Source organism: Chanos chanos, chromosome 6, assembly GCF_902362185.1.
Source record: "Chanos chanos chromosome 6, fChaCha1.1, whole genome shotgun sequence".
NCBI classification, from domain to species: domain Eukaryota; kingdom Metazoa; phylum Chordata; class Actinopteri; order Gonorynchiformes; family Chanidae; genus Chanos; species Chanos chanos.
Genome location: NC_044500.1, coordinates 4,595,021 through 4,614,024, shown reverse-complemented (window position 1 = coordinate 4,614,024; position 19,004 = coordinate 4,595,021). Strand labels below are relative to the sequence as shown.

The 19,004-nt window shown below is 38.8% G+C and overlaps 2 protein-coding genes across 2 annotated transcripts; both read left to right on the top strand.

Annotated features, from left to right (window-relative positions):
- The first annotated feature begins 5,498 nt into the window (after nt 1-5,498).
- On the top strand, nt 5,499-9,638 carry LOC115814059 (E3 ubiquitin-protein ligase TRIM39-like). Its single transcript, XM_030776781.1, has 8 exons — nt 5,499-5,510; nt 5,634-6,096; nt 6,175-6,227; nt 6,447-6,542; nt 6,708-6,941; nt 7,038-7,185; nt 8,733-8,762; nt 9,079-9,638. The coding sequence occupies exons 1-8, from the start codon at nt 5,499-5,501 to the stop codon at nt 9,636-9,638; spliced, it is 1,596 nt and encodes a 531-aa protein (XP_030632641.1).
- Nucleotides 9,639-14,681: 5,043 nt separating this feature from the next.
- On the top strand, nt 14,682-18,673 carry LOC115814057 (zinc finger protein RFP-like). Its single transcript, XM_030776779.1, has 6 exons — nt 14,682-15,278; nt 15,502-15,597; nt 15,765-15,998; nt 16,192-16,237; nt 17,736-17,765; nt 18,135-18,673. Exons 1-6 carry the CDS (start codon nt 14,691-14,693, stop codon nt 18,671-18,673), a joined length of 1,533 nt encoding a protein of 510 aa, XP_030632639.1. The 5' UTR covers nt 14,682-14,690.
- Nucleotides 18,674-19,004: the final 331 nt, after the last annotated feature.

The following is a 19,004-nucleotide window of genomic DNA, read 5'->3' as shown; positions in this document are numbered from 1 at the left end:
CTCGTCTTCGTCTGTTCCCAAATATTACGTTAATGAAAATATCTCTTGATCCTTTGTAACAGGTATACTTCAATGCATGTCATTTTTTTTTTTTTTTTAAACATAATTTGCCTTTTTAAACTTGAATTCAGCCTGGTCTTAATCATAAAGGTGAAAACTCAGCTCCACTGGCCGTCACTGCTGTAAGTTAAATGTCTTTTCATGTGTCATTTTTTCTGAAATATTGTGTGAGAAAATTCTTAACATTAATTGATGTGCAAAGCTGATCTATATGTTCGTGACTAATCACGTGAAAATGTCTTGTATGATTTGTTTCCTCTTTTCTGTGTTTATTGTGAGGTATATTGGTGGACTTAACATTTCTTTCTTTGTGTGTGTGTCTATGCGTGTGTGTGTGTGTCACAGCCTGCACCATCTTTTGGACTTTTAGTTTTAATGTGTCTCTTGTGCTCCTGTTCTGTGTTTGTCTCCGCCCCTCACCTGTTCCTGTTTGTCCCGTTTATTAACCTTGTTAATTTGGACCAATCCTGTTTTGCCCTGTTTAGTCCTCCCTCTGTATTTAAGTCCTAGTGTTTCCCCTGTCTCTTGTCTATCGTTGTTTGTGTTAGTTTGCACACTTTTATGCTGCACCTTTTTGTTATTGGTTTTGTTCCTTTTTGCACCTGTATTTTTGCCTTCAGTTTAAGTAAAGTCCTCCGTTTTGTCACCTTCATCATCATGTCTTTGCACTTGGGTCCTGCACCACACCACCAGCGTGACAGTGTGTTTGTGTGTGTGTGTGTGTTTCCTTGCATGTCTAACATCAAAACATCTTCACGCAACCCTGCATCACACACATTTATTCAGTGACAAATTATTGATCGAAATTCACTAAAGAACAAGAAGAACACACACTAAATCTACATTAAAGAAATCCAAAAGAAAACAGGAGAACACACATTGAACTTATATTAAACATACACAAAAGAACACAGAACACACAAGTTACAATAAAAAAACAAAAAAGAAAACAGGAGAACACATCTTAGTCACATAGTCACAATAAACAAACACAAAGGAAAACAGAAGAACACACATTAAAGTTATATTGAACAAACACTGAAGAATATGAGGACATATAGGAAAATTAAAACTACATTAAGCATTATATACTAGATATACAAGAAATTATACATTGGGTATTATAAAATCTGTTATAATATTAGATATTAGAGACATGTTAAATTATTACCCAGTTGCACTATAAAAATTGCATCTCTGTTAAGATTTGCAATGATCATCCAGTACTGATGTCTGGGTTATCTCAGATATTTTTTTCTCATTGAACAAAACTTAATTTGACTTGAATGTGGGCTGTTGATAATTGGCTGATTTATTTGAATCAAGTCCGTGAGTGAAGCTGTGTAGCCATATTAAAACATCAAAGTGGATTTTTTTAGGAATTCTAATGCTGTGTTTGTACTCACAGCGACCTCTTGTGTATAAGGATGGAATTACAGGTCAAAAGTCATAACCAGCACCGCTGAAGGATGAGGGGTACAGTGATTCCACTCTGCTGAAGTGAAAGTTAAAGAACAGGGACTTCTCTCTACCCAGCATAAATCCTTCATTGGCTTTATCCTTGATGAGGTTACGAACGGAGCAGAAAAGATCACTATTCAGAATGGCTGAAATGTAAACAGCTCTTACTGAACTCGTGTACACAAATACTGATGACTCCACTCACTGTCCCATCATCATCTACATAATGGTGCTTGCCTCTGGTAGGTATTTGTTCAACTCCTACCAGTTGTGAGATCAAAAGTAATGTTTATCCAGTAGCATGACTAGCTTTTTGACTTCTGAAACTGTCCCAAAACAACATTTGTAACTACAGAATACAATTATTTTCATCAGTAGTAATGAAATGTATTGTATTCTGTTAGAGAACTTTTATTTTGGACAGTGTTCTAAGTGCAGAGTCATTTGCTTCCTTTTTGTAGTGTCATGAATGGTCTCACTCAGCCAATCACTCCCATAAAATTACTTGTATCTTAAGTTTATTAGGTGAACTATTGATTACATATCAGGAAGGTAAAATAACTGATGAAATGCAAGTGTTACTACGTCAATAACAAAAATAAATAACAAAAATGATTTAATACAATATTTGAAGGTTTTAAGAATGTGTTAAAAGAATGCTGAGTCTCCTCAAAATAACGAGATCAATAACAAGGTTCTATGGAATTTCCTGAGCTCACAAATTGACTGAAGACTTCAAAAGAGATAAAAATATTTACAGTGTAAACAAAAGGAATGTGCAGTGAGCACTGAAATTAAAAAGGAAGAGGTATAGGTGAGTGTGTGTGTGTGTGTGTGTGTGTGTGTGTGTGTGTGTGTGTGTGTGTGTGTGTGTGTGTGTGTGTGTGTGTGTGTGTGTGTGTGTGTGTGAGACAAAGAGAGAGAGGGAGAGAGAGAGAGAGAGAGAGAGAGAGGACAGGTTGAGGCTACATATTTTTTCGCTATTTCTTATTATGTGTGAGTTTGTATGTATGATCTTGAGATTCTATAATTTCCTCTCTTCCTGAGTGTATCTTTGGGTTTATCTTTCTTTCTCTGTGGATATTCTTTCTTTGTGTCCATGTGTACATGTCTGTGTTTGTGGTATGCCTGGAACTGAAGAGTTTGCATAGATACCTGTATGATGGTCTTCTCTCCCTCAGTCTCTCTATGGTAAATGTGTGTGTGTGTGCATGTGTGCATGTGTGTGGGTCTTTGTTTGTCTTTAACTGAAGAGATTTAAGTTTAATATTTAGATGTACTATTTAGTTTCCAGGCTGACTGACTGTGTACTGACAGAGAAAAGTTGTGAAATTCTAGCCTCTGTCTTTGTCCCACCCAGTCAAACCCTGATCTCCACACACACTAAGACAACCCATAATTAATAATGACACTAACAGATATCTGCTCATGATTCTTGACTGATGAAAGTGAAATGTCTCCCACATGTTCAGTCTGATGGTTTTATTTTTGTTGTCTGTTGTAATAAATGATGGTGATCCAAAAATGCAGTTCCTGAGCTGAAAGAGATATATCTCAAGAGAAGACATTACTCCACTGTTCCTCATTCCTCTACTGCAGGTTATAATAGTATAAATACAATGCAGCAATATTTATCAAAATAACCATTTTGAATTTGAACTTAAATTTCTGGTGTGTTTAAGTAACTATTTGTGTGTGTCTGTGTGTGTGTGTGTGTGTGTGTGTGTGTGTGTGTGTGTGTGTGTGTGTGTGCGTGTGTGTAAATCTATGTACATAAATTAATGTAAATCTGTGTATATCTCCTGAGACAATGACATATTTATGCAATGACCAATTAAAAATGTTATATTGGTGAAGCCCCAAATGGTGTCTCTCCCCACCATCACTGTTTCTTTTGTGAATGGCAATATAACATACATAAATATGTGGTTTGTTTGTGTTTGTAGGTAGGCCTTACTTACTGTAAATTAATCATTTCAGATACAATTTTAATGTGAGAGTAATTATACGTTTCTGAAACCTTTTGGGATTTCAGGGTTTCTGACACATTCTCAGAGTCCATGTCAAACATCAGCAGCTTCTTATGAGTCTCTGCATGTGAGAGTAAAGGGGAGTAACAGTGAGTAAATCAGTCATGGAATATAAAAATGATTTTGTCTACTCCCAGAAAATCATGGAAATTGATCTGATAATCCTAATGACTTTCTGTCTGCTTTTTAAACATACTGTCATGCCATGGTTCTCTGCTCCTCCGCTGGTCATTTGTGTGCTATGTTTTTGGTCACTTCCTAATTCCTCTTGTTTCACGTGGTTAATCTATAATTAGCTGTACTTGTTTCAGTGAATCTAGTCTTGTTCCTAGTTTGTAAAATAGATAAATAAATAAATAAATAAATAAATAAATAAATAAACAACTTTTGATTTTGCTTTGTTGGTTTGTGAGGAACCGTCAGTATCTGATGTCTGTGTTGGTTATCCCTGAGTCAGTAAGTTTTGAGAGGTATATTGTTAAGCCTGTGCCTGTTTCATCCTGGATTCTTGTGTTTCATAGTTATATGCTGTGTTATATGCTATTAATCTTTGCAAATGTACCTGGTGTCTTCTCCAGTTTGTGATATATGTGAAAATCAATGTTAATTTTTTAGCCTCTAAGGTCCAACTGACAGTTAACACACTTTCAACAGAATGTTTTGGTGGCTATGACTAATACAATATGCTTTCATTTCATTTTTGCAGAAGGTATGATGGTGCCAGTAGTGTAAACAGTAACTCTCTTCTACAGAAACAAGAAGGTCACAGTGACATGTCTTAAAGCCATTTAAGATATTCAACAGTCAATCCTGATGTCTGATTTATATCAGTTAATCTCTCTCGTTATTGCTAAATTAATCTGATCTTCATGTTGTCCGTGGGTTGTTTTAGCAAGATTGTCAAGGCTGTGCCCTCAGTCATGTAGCCTTTGACAGTTAGACCTACAAAATGAAACTCTTTTTTTGACTCTTTAATGACCTGTGAGTCTGTCTTAGGGCTTACAGTGACATCTTGTGCACAAAGATTGAATTACAGGTGAGCGGTGACATAAATCCTATTTAACTTACAGTATGAGATAGGGAGGGGTTTATGGATATTCCTCTGCAGAAGTGAAAGCAAAACGGTAGAACAGAAACTTTTTCCCATTTCTTCCCAGAGACTTCATTTAGAAGAGTTTTCTCCTTTACTGTGATCAACGTGGACGACCATTTACTCATTCAGGAGAGAGAGAACACAGAGGAACACAGAAAAAGAGAGTTAGTTTGTCTGTGTGTGTGTGTGTGTGTGTGTGTGTGTGTGTGTGTGTGTGTGTGTGTGTGTGAAGAGTTAATCTCTCTCATTACCACTAAACTAATCTGGTCTTTATGTTGTTTGTGGCTTCTTTTAGCAGACTCAAGTTTATGCTTCAATTATGCAGCCTTTGACAGTTAGACCTGAAATATTAAACTCTTGATTCTGTAATACTCTGTGAGTCTGTCTCAGGACCTACAGTGACATCTTGTGCACAAAGATTGAATTACAGGTCAGTGGTGACATAAATCCTATTTAACTTACAATATTGAGGAGGGAGGGGCTTACTGATAACACCCTCCCGAAGAGAAAGTAAAAGTGTTTATCAGAAACCTTTTCCCATTTCTTCCCAAAGACTTTATGTAGAAGAGTCATCTCCTTTACCGTGATCAACGTGGACAACCATTTACTCATTCAGGAGAGAGACAACACAGAGGAAAACAGAAAAAGAGAGTAAGTTTGCCTGTATGTGTTCGAGTGTGTGAGATGTGTGAGATGTGTGTGTGTGTGTGTGTGTGTGTGTGAGTGATTGATTGAGTGAGTGAGTGAGTGAGTGGAGAGAGAGAGACGGAGAGAGAGAGAGAGAGAGAAAGAAAGAAAGAGAACAAGAGAGCAGGAGTGTGAGATGAGTGTGGAATTAATTTATTTTATACAACATGTTCCTCTTGGTCTGAGAATGTTACTAAATTGTTTTATGTACATGGTCTTTGTAAATACAGAGCTGATTTCCTTATGTCCACAGATCACCTGGTATCATAAACACTTTTTATGATGTCTTTGTGTTTCTTTAGACAAACATGGCTTCCTCCAGCAGTCTCCTGTCTGAAGATCAGTTCCTGTGTTCTGTCTGTCTGGATGTGTTCACTGACCCTGTCTCTACCCCATGTGGTCACAACTTCTGTATGACCTGTCTCAAAGAATTCTGGGACAGCAGTGAACACTGCCTGTGTGCACTCTGTAAGAGGCAGTTTCCGGAAAGACCTGAACTTTATGTTAATACTTTTATTTCTGGCCTGGTGTCTGAGTTCAAGAAAACAGTCCAGCTGAAAGTTAGTGGCCCTAAAGAGCGATTAGCCGACAAGCCTGGAGAAGTGTCCTGTGATGTCTGTACTGGTCAGAAACTGAAGGCTGTGAAGTCCTGTCTGGACTGTGGGTTGAGTTACTGTGAAACTCACCTGGAGCCCCATAAAACTGCAGCCAAACTCAAAAAACACAAACTGATGGATCCTGTGGAGAACCTGGAGGACTACATATGTCAGAAACATGACAGACCCCTGGAGCTGTTCTGTAGAGATGACCAGACATGTGTGTGTCAGTTCTGTACAGAAACAGACCACAAGACTCACAACACTGTTCCTCTAAAGGAGGAGAGTGAGGAGAGGAAGGTGACAAATATTACAAACATAGAGATTTGAATGATTAGATTTTTAGGTTGTTAGATAATATTACATCACACAGCATACACGTTTAGACACCTGTGCAGCTATTTTAAATGCCTATTTTACTCAGTGGAGCAGACAGTGTTTGTTTTAAACATGTAATATTTCTGTCAATATGAACAGTAAACATTTGTGAAATTCGTAAGTGTTTCTCTTTGTCCACAGTCTCAGCTGGGGAAAACACAGACAGAAGTGCAGCACATGATCCAGGACAAACTGAAGAAGATTAAAGAGATCAGACACTCAGTAGAGCTTAGCAAAGTCAGTTCTGAACAGTTTACTATAAGTGTACAAAAGTTAAATGTATTTTCTTAAGAGATATGCTTTACTCAATATGTTAATTCAGTGAGTTATTTTGTTGTTCATTTTAACATCAGAGTATACATGTAATGATACTTATGAATGTATATTGTTGTGTTCGATTAGACAAACACAGAGAGACAGATAGCAGACAGTGTGGAGGTGTTCAGCTCTCTGATTGGCTGTATTGAGAGAAGCCAGGCTGAGCTGATTGAGCTGATGAAGGAGAAACAGAAAGCAGCAGAGAGGCAGGCTGAAGGTCTCATTAAAGAGCTGGAGCAGGAGGTCACTGAGCTGAAGAGGAGAGACACTGAGCTGGAGCAGCTCTCCCACTCTGAAGATCACCTCCACCTCCTACAGGTCAGTGTCCCTCTCTCTGTTCAGTGACAATGCAGTACATGACAGGACAAGACTCCCCATGCTGAGAGATTTCTCCTCTCTCCTGCTGGACTGTAGGTTTACCCAACACTGTGCAGCCCTCCACACACCACACACTCCACTGACATCAGTATTGACCCTCATCTGTGTGTGGACACTCTGAGGAAAACTCTGGAACAGCTGGAGAAAAAGTTCCATGAGGAAGTCGGGAGAGAGTGTGAGAAAGGTCAGTGCTTTATAGTCCATAATCATCACAATGTCTTATTTTAATGTGTAAGAGATATAAATATTACGCTGTCTTATTCTGTATGAGGGGAGCAAAACAGGATGATTTACACACCACACATTTCACTAATTAGTCAATTCATTATTTAGAAAAAGAGGAAGAAAACACATGTCTGGAATAGAACTACTAACAGGTTTCTGTTAGCCAAAGCAACATATTTAAAGCCAGTGGAGTTATGCTAGGCCTAAAGAAATTCTTTATATACTCACAAACACAAAGGATAAAAATATTATGTATTTATTTCTTAATCGTTTACATGTTATCTTATCCATTGTTTGGGATTCTGGATGTGTACTGAATACAATCTTGTTTGTAATAGTATTAATTTTCTGTCATTCCGAAAAGCCCAGATGAGAAAATAAAGAGATATATGTCTGTTGTTATTATTACTTTCTCAGATTTTTAGAAACGAAATGTCACGTCCTTGAATAAAGTTAGAAATAGTGGAATGTTTTCATCACCTTATTCCTATGAAACCAGAAACAGAAGTATTCAATGGTATCACCCTTTTGACTGAGTCAAAACCAGTGAACTGACATCAGGTTAAACGGTGCTGATTCCTAGACACTGGTGAAACTAGTATTTTTCTCCTGAGTGACAGTATGACTGTACTGGACACAGTCATGACCATCAGTGTACTACCTAGTTCAGTTTTACCTAAATTCATGTAACGTCAATCTGTTTTTTTTTTTTGTTGTTGTTATTGTTGTTGTTATTGTTGTTTTGTTTTGTCGAACAATGGAGTTTTTTGTGTGATGAAATTATGGTCAAATTGTCCACCAGGTCTGATTGAAATTCACGACAATATTGGTCAAATGTGTTTAATTCTACTCAAGCCATTTTAACTGTCACAAATTGGATGAGCGACTGGATGCATGTGGAGAATCAGCATTTATTTAACAAAGACTGTGGGTCTGTTCCAGAAAGCGGGTTTAGTTTGTTAACTCAGAACAAGTAATAGACCTCCTAATAGAAGAGCCTTATGGCTTTGTTTTGCTTGGAGAATGTAGCCATAGGGCTCTTCTATTAGGAGGTTTACTACTTACTCTGAGTTTACTAACTCTGAGTTTCACTAAACCCTCTTTCTGGAATAGCCCCGAGACCAGAGAACAGAGGCTCAGGAACAAGAACATGAAGAAGAACAAGAACAATGGAGGTTTCACACAGAATTCAGTGTAACTCTTTGAGTTATTTATATCCATCAGGTTAAGGTCAGATTAGACAAGACAAAGACCATGGAAAACCAGTGATATTCATGCCCAAAGAACACCAGGCTAGATTAACAAAAACAAGTGTGTGTGCAACAACTGAATAATTAACTGAATGAACCAGGAAAACAAGGAAGTAACAAAACAAAGGAAATCTGACTCAAAGCAGTCAATAGAGGGGGAGAGTGAGAACCAACAACAAAATTATTAACACAAAAATATTAACCCAAGTTATAAAATTCTGTATCTTTACTCTAAATCTTGTCTGTGTGTTTTCAGAGATTGAGAGCAGAAAGAGACTACATGCAGGTGAGTGTACAGTATCCAGTACTGAGGATCACTGGATCACTTTTGATCACACTGTCATGTTTTTACTGATCTGCTCATGAGAGGTGTGGAGTGTAAATGTGTGTGTGAGTCAGACATGGAGTCACCAACAGCTCTGTACAGTTCACTCAGAGTCATCAGAGCTGTAGTGTTTTAGTGAAGACAATAACAGACATTAATGTTTCTCCTGGACACACAGTGTATGATTCACACAGAATATGAAGCAGTGACCTCAGCTATCATAGACACACACACACACACACACACACAGACTCAAAAACACACAAAACTAAATGAGAATTCTCTAAATTATCGACAGTGGATGTGACTCTGGATCCTGATACAGCAAATCCCTATCTCATCCTGTCTGATGATGGAAAACAAGTGACATGTGGAGACACACGACAGAATCTCCCTGACAACCCAGAGAGGTTTGATCTATTTGTCTTTGTACTGGGAAAGGAGGGGTTCTCCTCAGGGAGATTTTACTATGAGGTGGAGGTCAGGGGGAAGACTAAGTGGACTTTAGGAGTGGTCAGAGAATCCATTAACAGGAAGGGAGATATAACAGTGAGCCCAGAGGATGGATACTGGACTATAAGTCTGAGGAATGGGGATGAGTATAAGGCTTTAGACTCTCCCTCTGTCCTCCTCTCTCTGAGACAGAAACCCCAGAAGGTGGGGGTGTTTGTAGATTATGAGGAGGGTCTGGTCTCCTTTTATGATGTGGAGGCCAGTTCTCATATCTACTCTTTCACTGGTCAGTCTTTCACTGACAAACTCTATCCACTTTTTAATCCCTGTTTTAATGATGAAGGTAAAAACTCATCTCCACTGATCATCACTCTTGTCAGATAAATGTCTTTTCATGTGTCATTTTTTTCTGTATTGTTGTGTTGTTTTTCTCTATTGTAGTATTTTTGGAGTATTGGACAAGAACATTCAGAACATTAATAACTGTGTACAGCCGATGTGTATATTACATGCTGATGTCTATTATGATTAAGTTATAACTGATGATCATTTTTATGAATATAAATAAGGTAATGTAATGTTTTTCTTCATTCTTATTTTTCTACATCTGTGTCAGATAACATAGAAAAAATGAAAAAACAGTCTCCGTTACCCTTAAATTGTGACTTATTTTCACTTTTTTCTAAATTTCAATATTACAGCAGAATGGTACAGTGAGTCTAGACAAAAGTTTTCGATAAACAAAAATCTTTCCTTATTCTTGAATCATAGATACACTTGGATGTTTAGTCTAGTTGTAATATAGTTGACATTTTGTTTGTTTGTTTACTCTTTTCTCTATTTACTGTGCTGTATATTGGTGAATTGGAAATTCAACTGTGTGTGTGTGTGTGTGTGTGTGTGTCTACACATGTATGTGTATGTGTGTGAGTGTTACACGTTTCCTACTCCAGAACATGTTAATGCAAACCTGTCTCACACACATAATTCTGCAACCAATATGGATCAAAATTCACACATTAAAGTTATAATAAACATAAATGAACACAGGAGAACACAATCACTCATTTTCAAAGCCACTTGTCCTAGAGTTGTGGGGGGTGCTGGAGCCTATCCCAGCATTCACTGGGCGAAAGGCAGGAAAACACCCTTGACAGGTCACAAGTCCATCACGGGGCAGACACACTCATACCTACGGGCAACTCAGTCTTTCTAATTTTGCCTAACCTGCCTTTCATTGGACTGTGGGAGGAAACCTATGCAAACATGGGGAAAACACAGGAGAACACACATTAAAATTATAATATACAAATAATACACAAAATATAACATACGAAAGTTCACCAAAAATAAAGGAACACAGGAGATGGTGTCAGGATCAAGTCTCTTTAGGTATTTTATGAGACACTGTATTAATCCCTGAGGAGAAATTCAGACTCTGCATTTAACCCATCTGAGCAGCGAGCACACACACACACACACACACACACACACACACACACACACACACACACCTGGAGCAGTGGGCTGCAGCGTCTGTGGGGCCTGGGGGGTTCAGTGACTCACTCAAGGGCACCTCAGTCATGGACGTTTCCTGCCGGCCCTGGGAATCGAACCGGCGACATTTCGGTCATCAAATATGTCTGTTCCCAAATATTACATTAATTAAAATATCTCTTGATCCTTTGTAACAGATATACTTCAATGCATGTATTTTTTGGGGTTTTTTTTTATATCATTTGCCTTTTTAAAATTGAATTCAGCCTGGTCTTAATCATAAAGGTAAAAACTCAGCTCCACTGGTCGTCACTGCTGTCAGATAGATGTCTTTTCATGTGTCATTTTTTTTTCTGAGATATTGTGTGAGAAAATTCAGAACATTAATTGATGTGCAAAGCTGATCTATATGTTAGTGACTAATCACGTGAAAATGTCTTGCATGATTTGTTTCTTCTAATCTGTGTTTACTGTGCTGAATATTGGTGAACTTAATATTTCTTTCTTTATGTGTGTGTGTGTGTGTGTGTGTGTGTGTGTGTGTGTGTGTGTGTGTGTGTGTGTGTGTGTGTGTCTGTGTGTGTGTGCGCACGCGTGTGTGTGTGTGTGTGTGTGTGTGTGTGTGTGTGTGTGTGTGTATTTCCTTACATGTCTAACATCAGAACATGTTCAAGCGAACCTGCATCACACACGTTCATTCCGTGGTAAATTAAATACTGACGAAAACAAGAGGACAAATAGGGAAATTAAAGTCACATTAAGCATTATACACTAGATATACATGACATCATACATTGAGAATTATAAACTCTGTTTTAAATATGTATCATTACAATGATTGGTTCATACCAGGCCCTGTTCCTCAAGAGTCCTGACAGTGGATATATGCAGCAGACACACCCACAGTCTGGACTGTCTCCCTTCTCTTAAACACAACGGACACACCCACAGTCTGGACTGTCTCCCTTTTCTTAAACACAACGGACACACCCACAGTCTGGACTGTCTCCCTTCTCTTATACACAACAGACACACCCACAGTCTGGACTGTCTCCCTTCTCTTATACACAGACACACCCACAGTCTGGACTGTCTCCCTTTTCTTATACACAGACACACCCACAGTCTGGACTGTCTCTCTTCTCTTATACACAACAGACACACCCACAGTCTGGACTGTCTCCCTTCTCTTATACACAACAGACACACCCACAGTCTGGACTGTCTCTCTTCTCTTATACACAGACACACCCACAGTCTGGACTGTCTCCCTTCTCTTATACACAGCAGACACACCCACAGTCTGGACTGTCTCCCTTCTCTTATACACAACAGACACACCCACAGTCTGGACTGTCTCCCTTCTCTTATACACAGACACACCCACAGTCTGGACTGTCTCTCTTCTCTTATACACAGACACACCTACAGTCTGGACTGTCTCCCTTCTCTTATACACAACAGACACACCCACAGTCTGGACTGTCTCTCTTCTCTTATACACAGACACACCCACAGTCTGGACTGTCTCTCTTCTCTTATACACAGACACACCCACAGTCTGGACTGTCTCCCTTCTCTTAAACACAACAGACACACCCACAGTCTGGACTGTCTCTCTTCTCTTATACACAGACACACCCACAGTCTGGACTGTCTCCCTTCTCTTAAACATAACAGACACACCCACAGTCTGGACTGTCTCTCTTCTCTTATACACAGCTGATACTTCCATACGTTTTCATTTCCTTGTAAAACACAAGATATCCAGACGTGTTTATCATTATTGCTGTGAGCTAAGGCAGTGGAAGTCACGTTTCTACAGGTCTGGTCTCAGGATTACAGGTTATAAAGGTTATACAGGTTCAGTCTGGATCAAGACACTTCAAATATGTTGGTGCCCTCTTGTGGTGGCTTGGGAGTACTGCATACCTCTTTAGCATTTAAGGCCCTGGTAGAAAACGCTGATAATATTTCAAATGTTTTTGACAGAAATAGTTAAACTGTGACATATTTGTGTTTCTTAAATTAAAGACAGATGTTGTTATTGAATTGTTTGCATTCTCGTTGTTGTTTGCAGTTCCTCTTGCTTCTCAGACAGCAAAGTGTTTTGGAAACAATGTTGATTAGTTATCAGGCAAAAGTGTTGCATCAATGTCTGATGGATCCTGAATGCTCATTTAGCATTGATCTTGCTTGTTGCATTGGAGATTTATTTATTTAACATTGAAAACCAAACAACGTCCAATACTGAATCCATGTTTTTTCAACACTTAAGTACCATGGTCACCCACGGCTGCTGAAATAATTTTGAATCAGTAGTTGTGCCCTAACTGATATCATTTGAAAGCAATCCAGCACAGACAACACTGATTAGATTTGACTTTGATCTTCTGTTCACTCCCTTCAGTGGGGCCCAGTTCCCTCGTGCTTTTGTTCCCTGTTGAGCCTCTACTGTTCCTGCACGAATTCACGAGACCTGCTGCTGCAACGGCAAGACAGCCATCTTCCCACCCGTACCAGACAACTGGACACCAGTAAACAATGTGAACAGAGGATGAAAGGGAAATCCACTCAATAGTGTTTCAGCTACATCGTGCTGTCAGTGTTGGCAACCTTATATCAGTTATGGCGCTATCACTGAATCAACGTTGTTTTAATGTACAATGCAAAACAAATCTCAGCATTAGAACAATGATTATTCAGCTCTGGGTGAGTGCAGTATTTAAGTGTTGAATCAGAGCTGACATCAGTGTTGAACATGGTTTATTCTATCATGCTGAATAGATGGTAAATACAGGGAGTGAGATCAATGCTAGATCCACACTGGACATTGATGAAATATAAATAATGATTCAATGGTTTTGCCTGATGTTTAATCAGTGTTGTTCCAACTAGATTTAGCCATCACTAAGGTAGAGCATCAAACCTTTATTAAAATGGATAATGATTCATCCTTTCAACGTAGAAAACCTCCCTTTACATTAATACTGATAAGTGGTCTTTGAACATGTATCTTTTCAATGCTGAAACCTTTACCAGACCTCAATGTAGACCCAATATTACCTTCTCAATGTGGAAAAACTCACCAAATATCATTTTAGAATAAATATTAATCAACATCACATTTTCCATATAGAAAAGCTAAGCAATTATCATTCTTGCTCCAGTGTTTGCTTTTCAACAATGACCATAAATCAGCGCTTTTGACCATACATCAAAGTCAAATCAATACCACCTTGCTACCTAGAATGTCTTTCTTGTATGATTGAACATGAGTGAGTAAAAATTATGTTATCAATAGAGACTCTTAATGTTTACTCGCTAATGATTACTGACACTGTGTGTGAGTAAAGAGGGACACCCTGAGTGTGAGTACGGAATTACAGTTGAGTGACGCCATAAACCAACCAATCAGAAACCCCTCATCACCACAGACTTATGTAAGCTGCAGGAGTGAGGAGGGAGGAGCTTAAAGCTTAGCTTATCATTCTGCTGAAGTGAAAGTTAAACTGGAGATCAGGAACTTCCTACTCAGCATTAACTCCAGAAGAATCTTCTGCCTCACTGTGATAAACGTGGATTATTACCACTGATTTGTTCAGGAGAGAGAGAGAATTCAGTTACAGTGGGAAAAAAAGAGTGAGTAAATATGCACCTGTGTGTGTGTGTGTACATGAGAGAGAGAAAGAGAGAGAGAGAGAGAGAGCGCGCGAGAGAGAGAGAGAGAGAGAGAGAGGGGGGGGGGGGGGCTTTTGTTTTGGAGATAAAATAGTTACATAAATCAAATATACATTTTATTTGATAGTTTGTAAATATTTATCAAAAGCCTTTAAAAAAACAGTTTTGCTTAGATGGTTATTGTGAGTACAGAGTGAACATGGATCACCTGATATCAGGAACAGTTTTAATGATGACATTTTTATTGCTTAGACAGACATGGCTTCCTCCAGCAGTCTCCTGTCTGAAGATCAGTTCCTGTGTTCTGTCTGTCTGGATGTGTTCACTGACCCTGTCTCCACTCCATGTGGTCACAACTTCTGCATAACCTGTCTCAATAAACACTGGGACAGCAGTGAACACTGCCTGTGTCCACTCTGTAAGGAGCAGTTTAATATAAGACCTGAGCTTCGTGTTAACACTTTCATATCTGGACTGGCGGCTAAGTTCAGGAAAACAGTTCAGCTGAAAGTTAGTGGCGCTAAAGAAGAACTTGCTATCAAACCTGGAGAAATGTCCTGTGATGTCTGTACTGGTCAGAAACTGAAAGTTGTAAAGTCCTGTCTGGACTGTGGGTTGAGTTACTGTGAAACTCACATGGAGCCTCATAAAACTGAAGCAAAACTGAAAAAACACAAACTGATAAATCCTGTGAAGAACCTGGAGGACTATATATGCCAGAAACATGACAGACCCCTGGAGCTGTTCTGTAGAGATGACCAGACATGTGTGTGTCAGTTCTGTATTGAGGGAGACCACAAGACTCACAACACTGTTCCTCTAGAGGAGGAGACTGAGCAGAGGAAGGTGAGAAACATTACTAACGTTGAGATTTGGAGGAATGGATTTTTCAATTGTTAGATATTGAATTACACTATAAACATTTTGACACATGTACAGCTATTTTAAATGTCTGTTTTATTTAGGAGACAGTGTTTGCTTTAATATGTGTGATATTTCAGATCAATGTGAATAATACACATCTATATTAATCTGTGAACTTTTTGAGTGTTTCTCTCTCTGTCCACAGTCTCAGGTGGGGAAAACACAGACAGAAGTGCAGCAGATGATCCAGGACAAACTGAAGAAGATTAAAGACATCAGACACTCAGTACAGATCAGCAAAGTTGGTTCAGAACAACTTATTTAAGTGTAAAAAGTCAAAGGTTTTTTTTTTTTTTAGTGACATACTTTACCCAGGATGTTAATTTAGTGAGTTATTTTGTTGTTCATTTTAACATCAGAGTATAAATGTAATGATAGTTATGATTGTATATTGTTGTGTTCTATTAGACAAACACAGAGCAACAGCTAGCAGACAGTGTGGAGGTGTTCAGTTCTCTGATTGGCTGTATTGAGAGAAGTCGGGCTGAGCTGATTGAGCTGATGGAGGAGAAACAGAAAGCAGCAGAGAGGCAGGCTGAAGGTCTCATTAAAGAGCTGGAGCAGGAGATCACTGAGTTGAAGAGGAGAGACACTGAGCTGGAGCAGCTCTCCCACTCTGAAGATCACCTCCACCTCCTACAGGTCAGTGTCCCTCTCTCTTTTCAATGACAATGCAGCACATGACAAGACTCCCCATGCTGAGAGATTTCTCCTCTCTCCTGCTGGACTGTAGATTTACCCAACACTGTGCAGCCGTCCACACACCACACACTCCACTGACATCAGCATTAACCCTCATCTGTGTGTGGACACTCTGAGGAAAACTCTGGAACAGCTGGAGAAAAAATTCCATGAGGAAGTCGGGAGAGAGTGTGAGAAAGGTCAGTGCTTTATAGTCCATAATCATCACAATGTCTTATTTTAATGTGTAAGAGATATAAATATTACGCTGTCTTATTCTGTATGAGGGGAGTAAAACAAGATGATTTACACACCACACATTTCACTAATTAGTCAATTTATTATTTAGAAAAAGAGGAAGAAAACACATGTCTGGAATAGAACTACTAACAGGTTTCTGTTAGCCATAGCAACATATTTTAAGCCAGTGGAGTTATGCTAGACCTAAAAAAAGTTCTTTATATACTCACAAACACAATGGATAAAAATATTATGTATTTATTTCTTAATCGTTTACATGTTATCTTATCCATTGTTTGGGATTCTGGATGTATACTGAATACAACCTTGTTTGTAATACTATTAATTCTCTGTCATTCCGAAAAGCCCAGATGAGAAAATAAAGACAGATGTGTCTGGTTTTTTTTATTACCATCTCAGATCTTTAGAAATGAAATGTCATGTCCTTGAATAAAGTTAGAAATAATGGAATGTTTTCATCACCTTATTCCTATGAAACCAGAAACAGAAGTATTCAATGGTATCACCCTACTGACTGAGTCAAAGCCAATGTACTGACATCAGGTTAAACGGTGCTGATTCCTAGAAACTGGTGAAACTAGTATTTTTCTCCTGAGTGACAGTATGACTGTACTGGACACAGTCATGACCATCAGTGTACTACCTAGTTCAGTTTTACCTAAATTCATGTAACGTCAATCTGTTTTTTTTTGTTGTTGTTGTTATTGTTGTTTTGTTTTGTCGAACAATGGAGTTTTTTGTGTGATGAAATTATGGTCAAATTGTCCACCAGGTCTGATTGAAATTCACGACAATATTGGTCAAATGTGTTTAATTCTATTCAAGCCATTTTAACTGTCACAAATTGGATGAGCGACTGGATGCGTGTGGAGAATCAGCATTTATTTAACAAAGACTGTGGGTCTGTTCCAGAAAGCGGGTTTAGTTTGTTAACTCAGAACAAGTAATAGACCTCCTAATAGAAGAGCCTTATGGCTTTGTTTTGCTTGGAGACAGAGGTTTACTACTTACTCTGAGTTTCACTAAACCCTCTTTCTGGAGTAGCCCCCAGGCCAGAGAACAGAGGCTCGGGAACAAGAACATGAAGAAGAACAAGAACAAGTGAGGTTTCACACAGAATTCAGTGTAACTCTTTGACTTATTTATATCCATCACAGTAAAGTCAGATTAGACAAGACAAAGGCCATGGAAAACCAGTGATATTCAGTCCCAGAGAACACCAGGCTAGATTAACAAAAACAAGTGTGTGTGCAACAACTGAATAATTAACTGAATGAACCAGGAAAACAAGGAAGTAACAAAACAAAGGAAATCTGACTCAAAGCAGTCAATAGAGGGGGAGAGTGAGAACCAACAACAAAATTATTAACACAAAAATATTAACCCAAGTTATAAAATTCTGTATCTTTACTCTAAATCTTGTCTGTGTGTTTTCAGAGATTGAGAGCAGAAGGAGACTACATGCAGGTGAGTGTACAGTATCCAGTACTGAGGATCACTGGATCACTTCTGATCACACTGTCATGTTTTTACTGATCTGCTCATGAGAGATGTGGAGTGTAAATGTGTGTGTGAGTCAGACATGGAGTCACCAACAGCTCTGTACAGTTCACTCAGAGTCATCAGAGCTGTAGTGTTTTACTGAAGACAATAACAGACATTAATGTTTCTCCTGGACACACAGTGTCTGATTCACACAGAATATGAACCAGTGACCTCAGTTATCATACACACACACACACACACACACACACACACACACATGCACACACACACACACACACACACATGCACAGACACACATATGCTTAAAAAGAGAATTCTTATTGTCTACAGTGGATGTGACTCTGGATCCTGATACAGCCCATCCCTGTCTCATCCTGTCTGATGATGGAAAACAAGTGACATGTGGAGATCAGGAACAGAATCTCCCTGACAACCCAGAGAGGTTTGATTATTCTGTGAATGTCCTGGGAAAGGAGGGGTTCTCCTCAGGGAGATTTTACTATGAGGTGGAGGTCAGGGGGAAGACTAAGTGGACTTTAGGAGTGGTCAGAGAGTCCATTAAGAGGAAGGGACAGATTAAAGGGGGCCCTGAGAATGGACACTGGTGTATATGTCTGAGGAATGGGGATGAGTATAAGGCTCTAGACTCTTCCCGTGTCCTCCTCCCTCTGAGACAGAAGCCCCAGAGGGTGGGGGTGTTTGTGGATTATGAGGAGGGTCTGGTCTCCTTTTATGAAATGAAGGCCAGTTCTCATATCTACTCTTTCACTGGTCAGTCTTTCACTGACAAACTCTATCCAATTTTCTGCCCTTGGCTTACTGATGGAGGTGAAAACTCAGCTCCACTGGTCATCACTCCTGTCAGATAAATGTCTTTTCATGTGTCATTTTTTTCTTTGTTGTTGTGTTGTTTTTCTCTATTGTAGCATTTTTGGAGTTGAAGAAAATTCAGAACATTAATTAATGTACGCAGCTGATGTATATATTATATACTGATGTCTCTTATTGTTAAGTTATAACCGATGCAAATTTACCAATATAAATAATGTCTTTCATCTTTTTTTTTTAAATGTTGTAAAATTTAGTACGGTGAGTCTAGACAAACGTTTAAGATAAACAAAACTCTTTCTCTCACAGTTCTATTCTTGAATCATTGATACACTTGGATGTTTCATGCAGTAGTAATCTAGTTGACAGGGT

What these genes read in the sequence shown, in the direction of transcription:
- LOC115814059 (XM_030776781.1), top strand. An exon ending in AGGAGAGTGAGGAGAGGAAG is followed by an intron (nt 6,228 to 6,446) that starts GTGACAAATATT and finishes CTTTGTCCACAG; the next exon opens with TCTCAGCTGGGGAAAACACA. An exon ending in ATCACCTCCACCTCCTACAG is followed by an intron (nt 6,942 to 7,037) that starts GTCAGTGTCCCT and finishes GCTGGACTGTAG; the next exon opens with GTTTACCCAACACTGTGCAG.
- LOC115814057 (XM_030776779.1), top strand. Translation starts at nt 14,691, where the DNA reads ATGGCTTCCTCCAGCAGTCTCCTGTCTGAAGATCAGTTCCTGTGTTCT. An exon ending in ACTCAGTACAGATCAGCAAA is followed by an intron (nt 15,598 to 15,764) that starts GTTGGTTCAGAA and finishes GTGTTCTATTAG; the next exon opens with ACAAACACAGAGCAACAGCT. An exon ending in ATCACCTCCACCTCCTACAG is followed by an intron (nt 15,999 to 16,191) that starts GTCAGTGTCCCT and finishes ACTCTGGAACAG; the next exon opens with CTGGAGAAAAAATTCCATGA.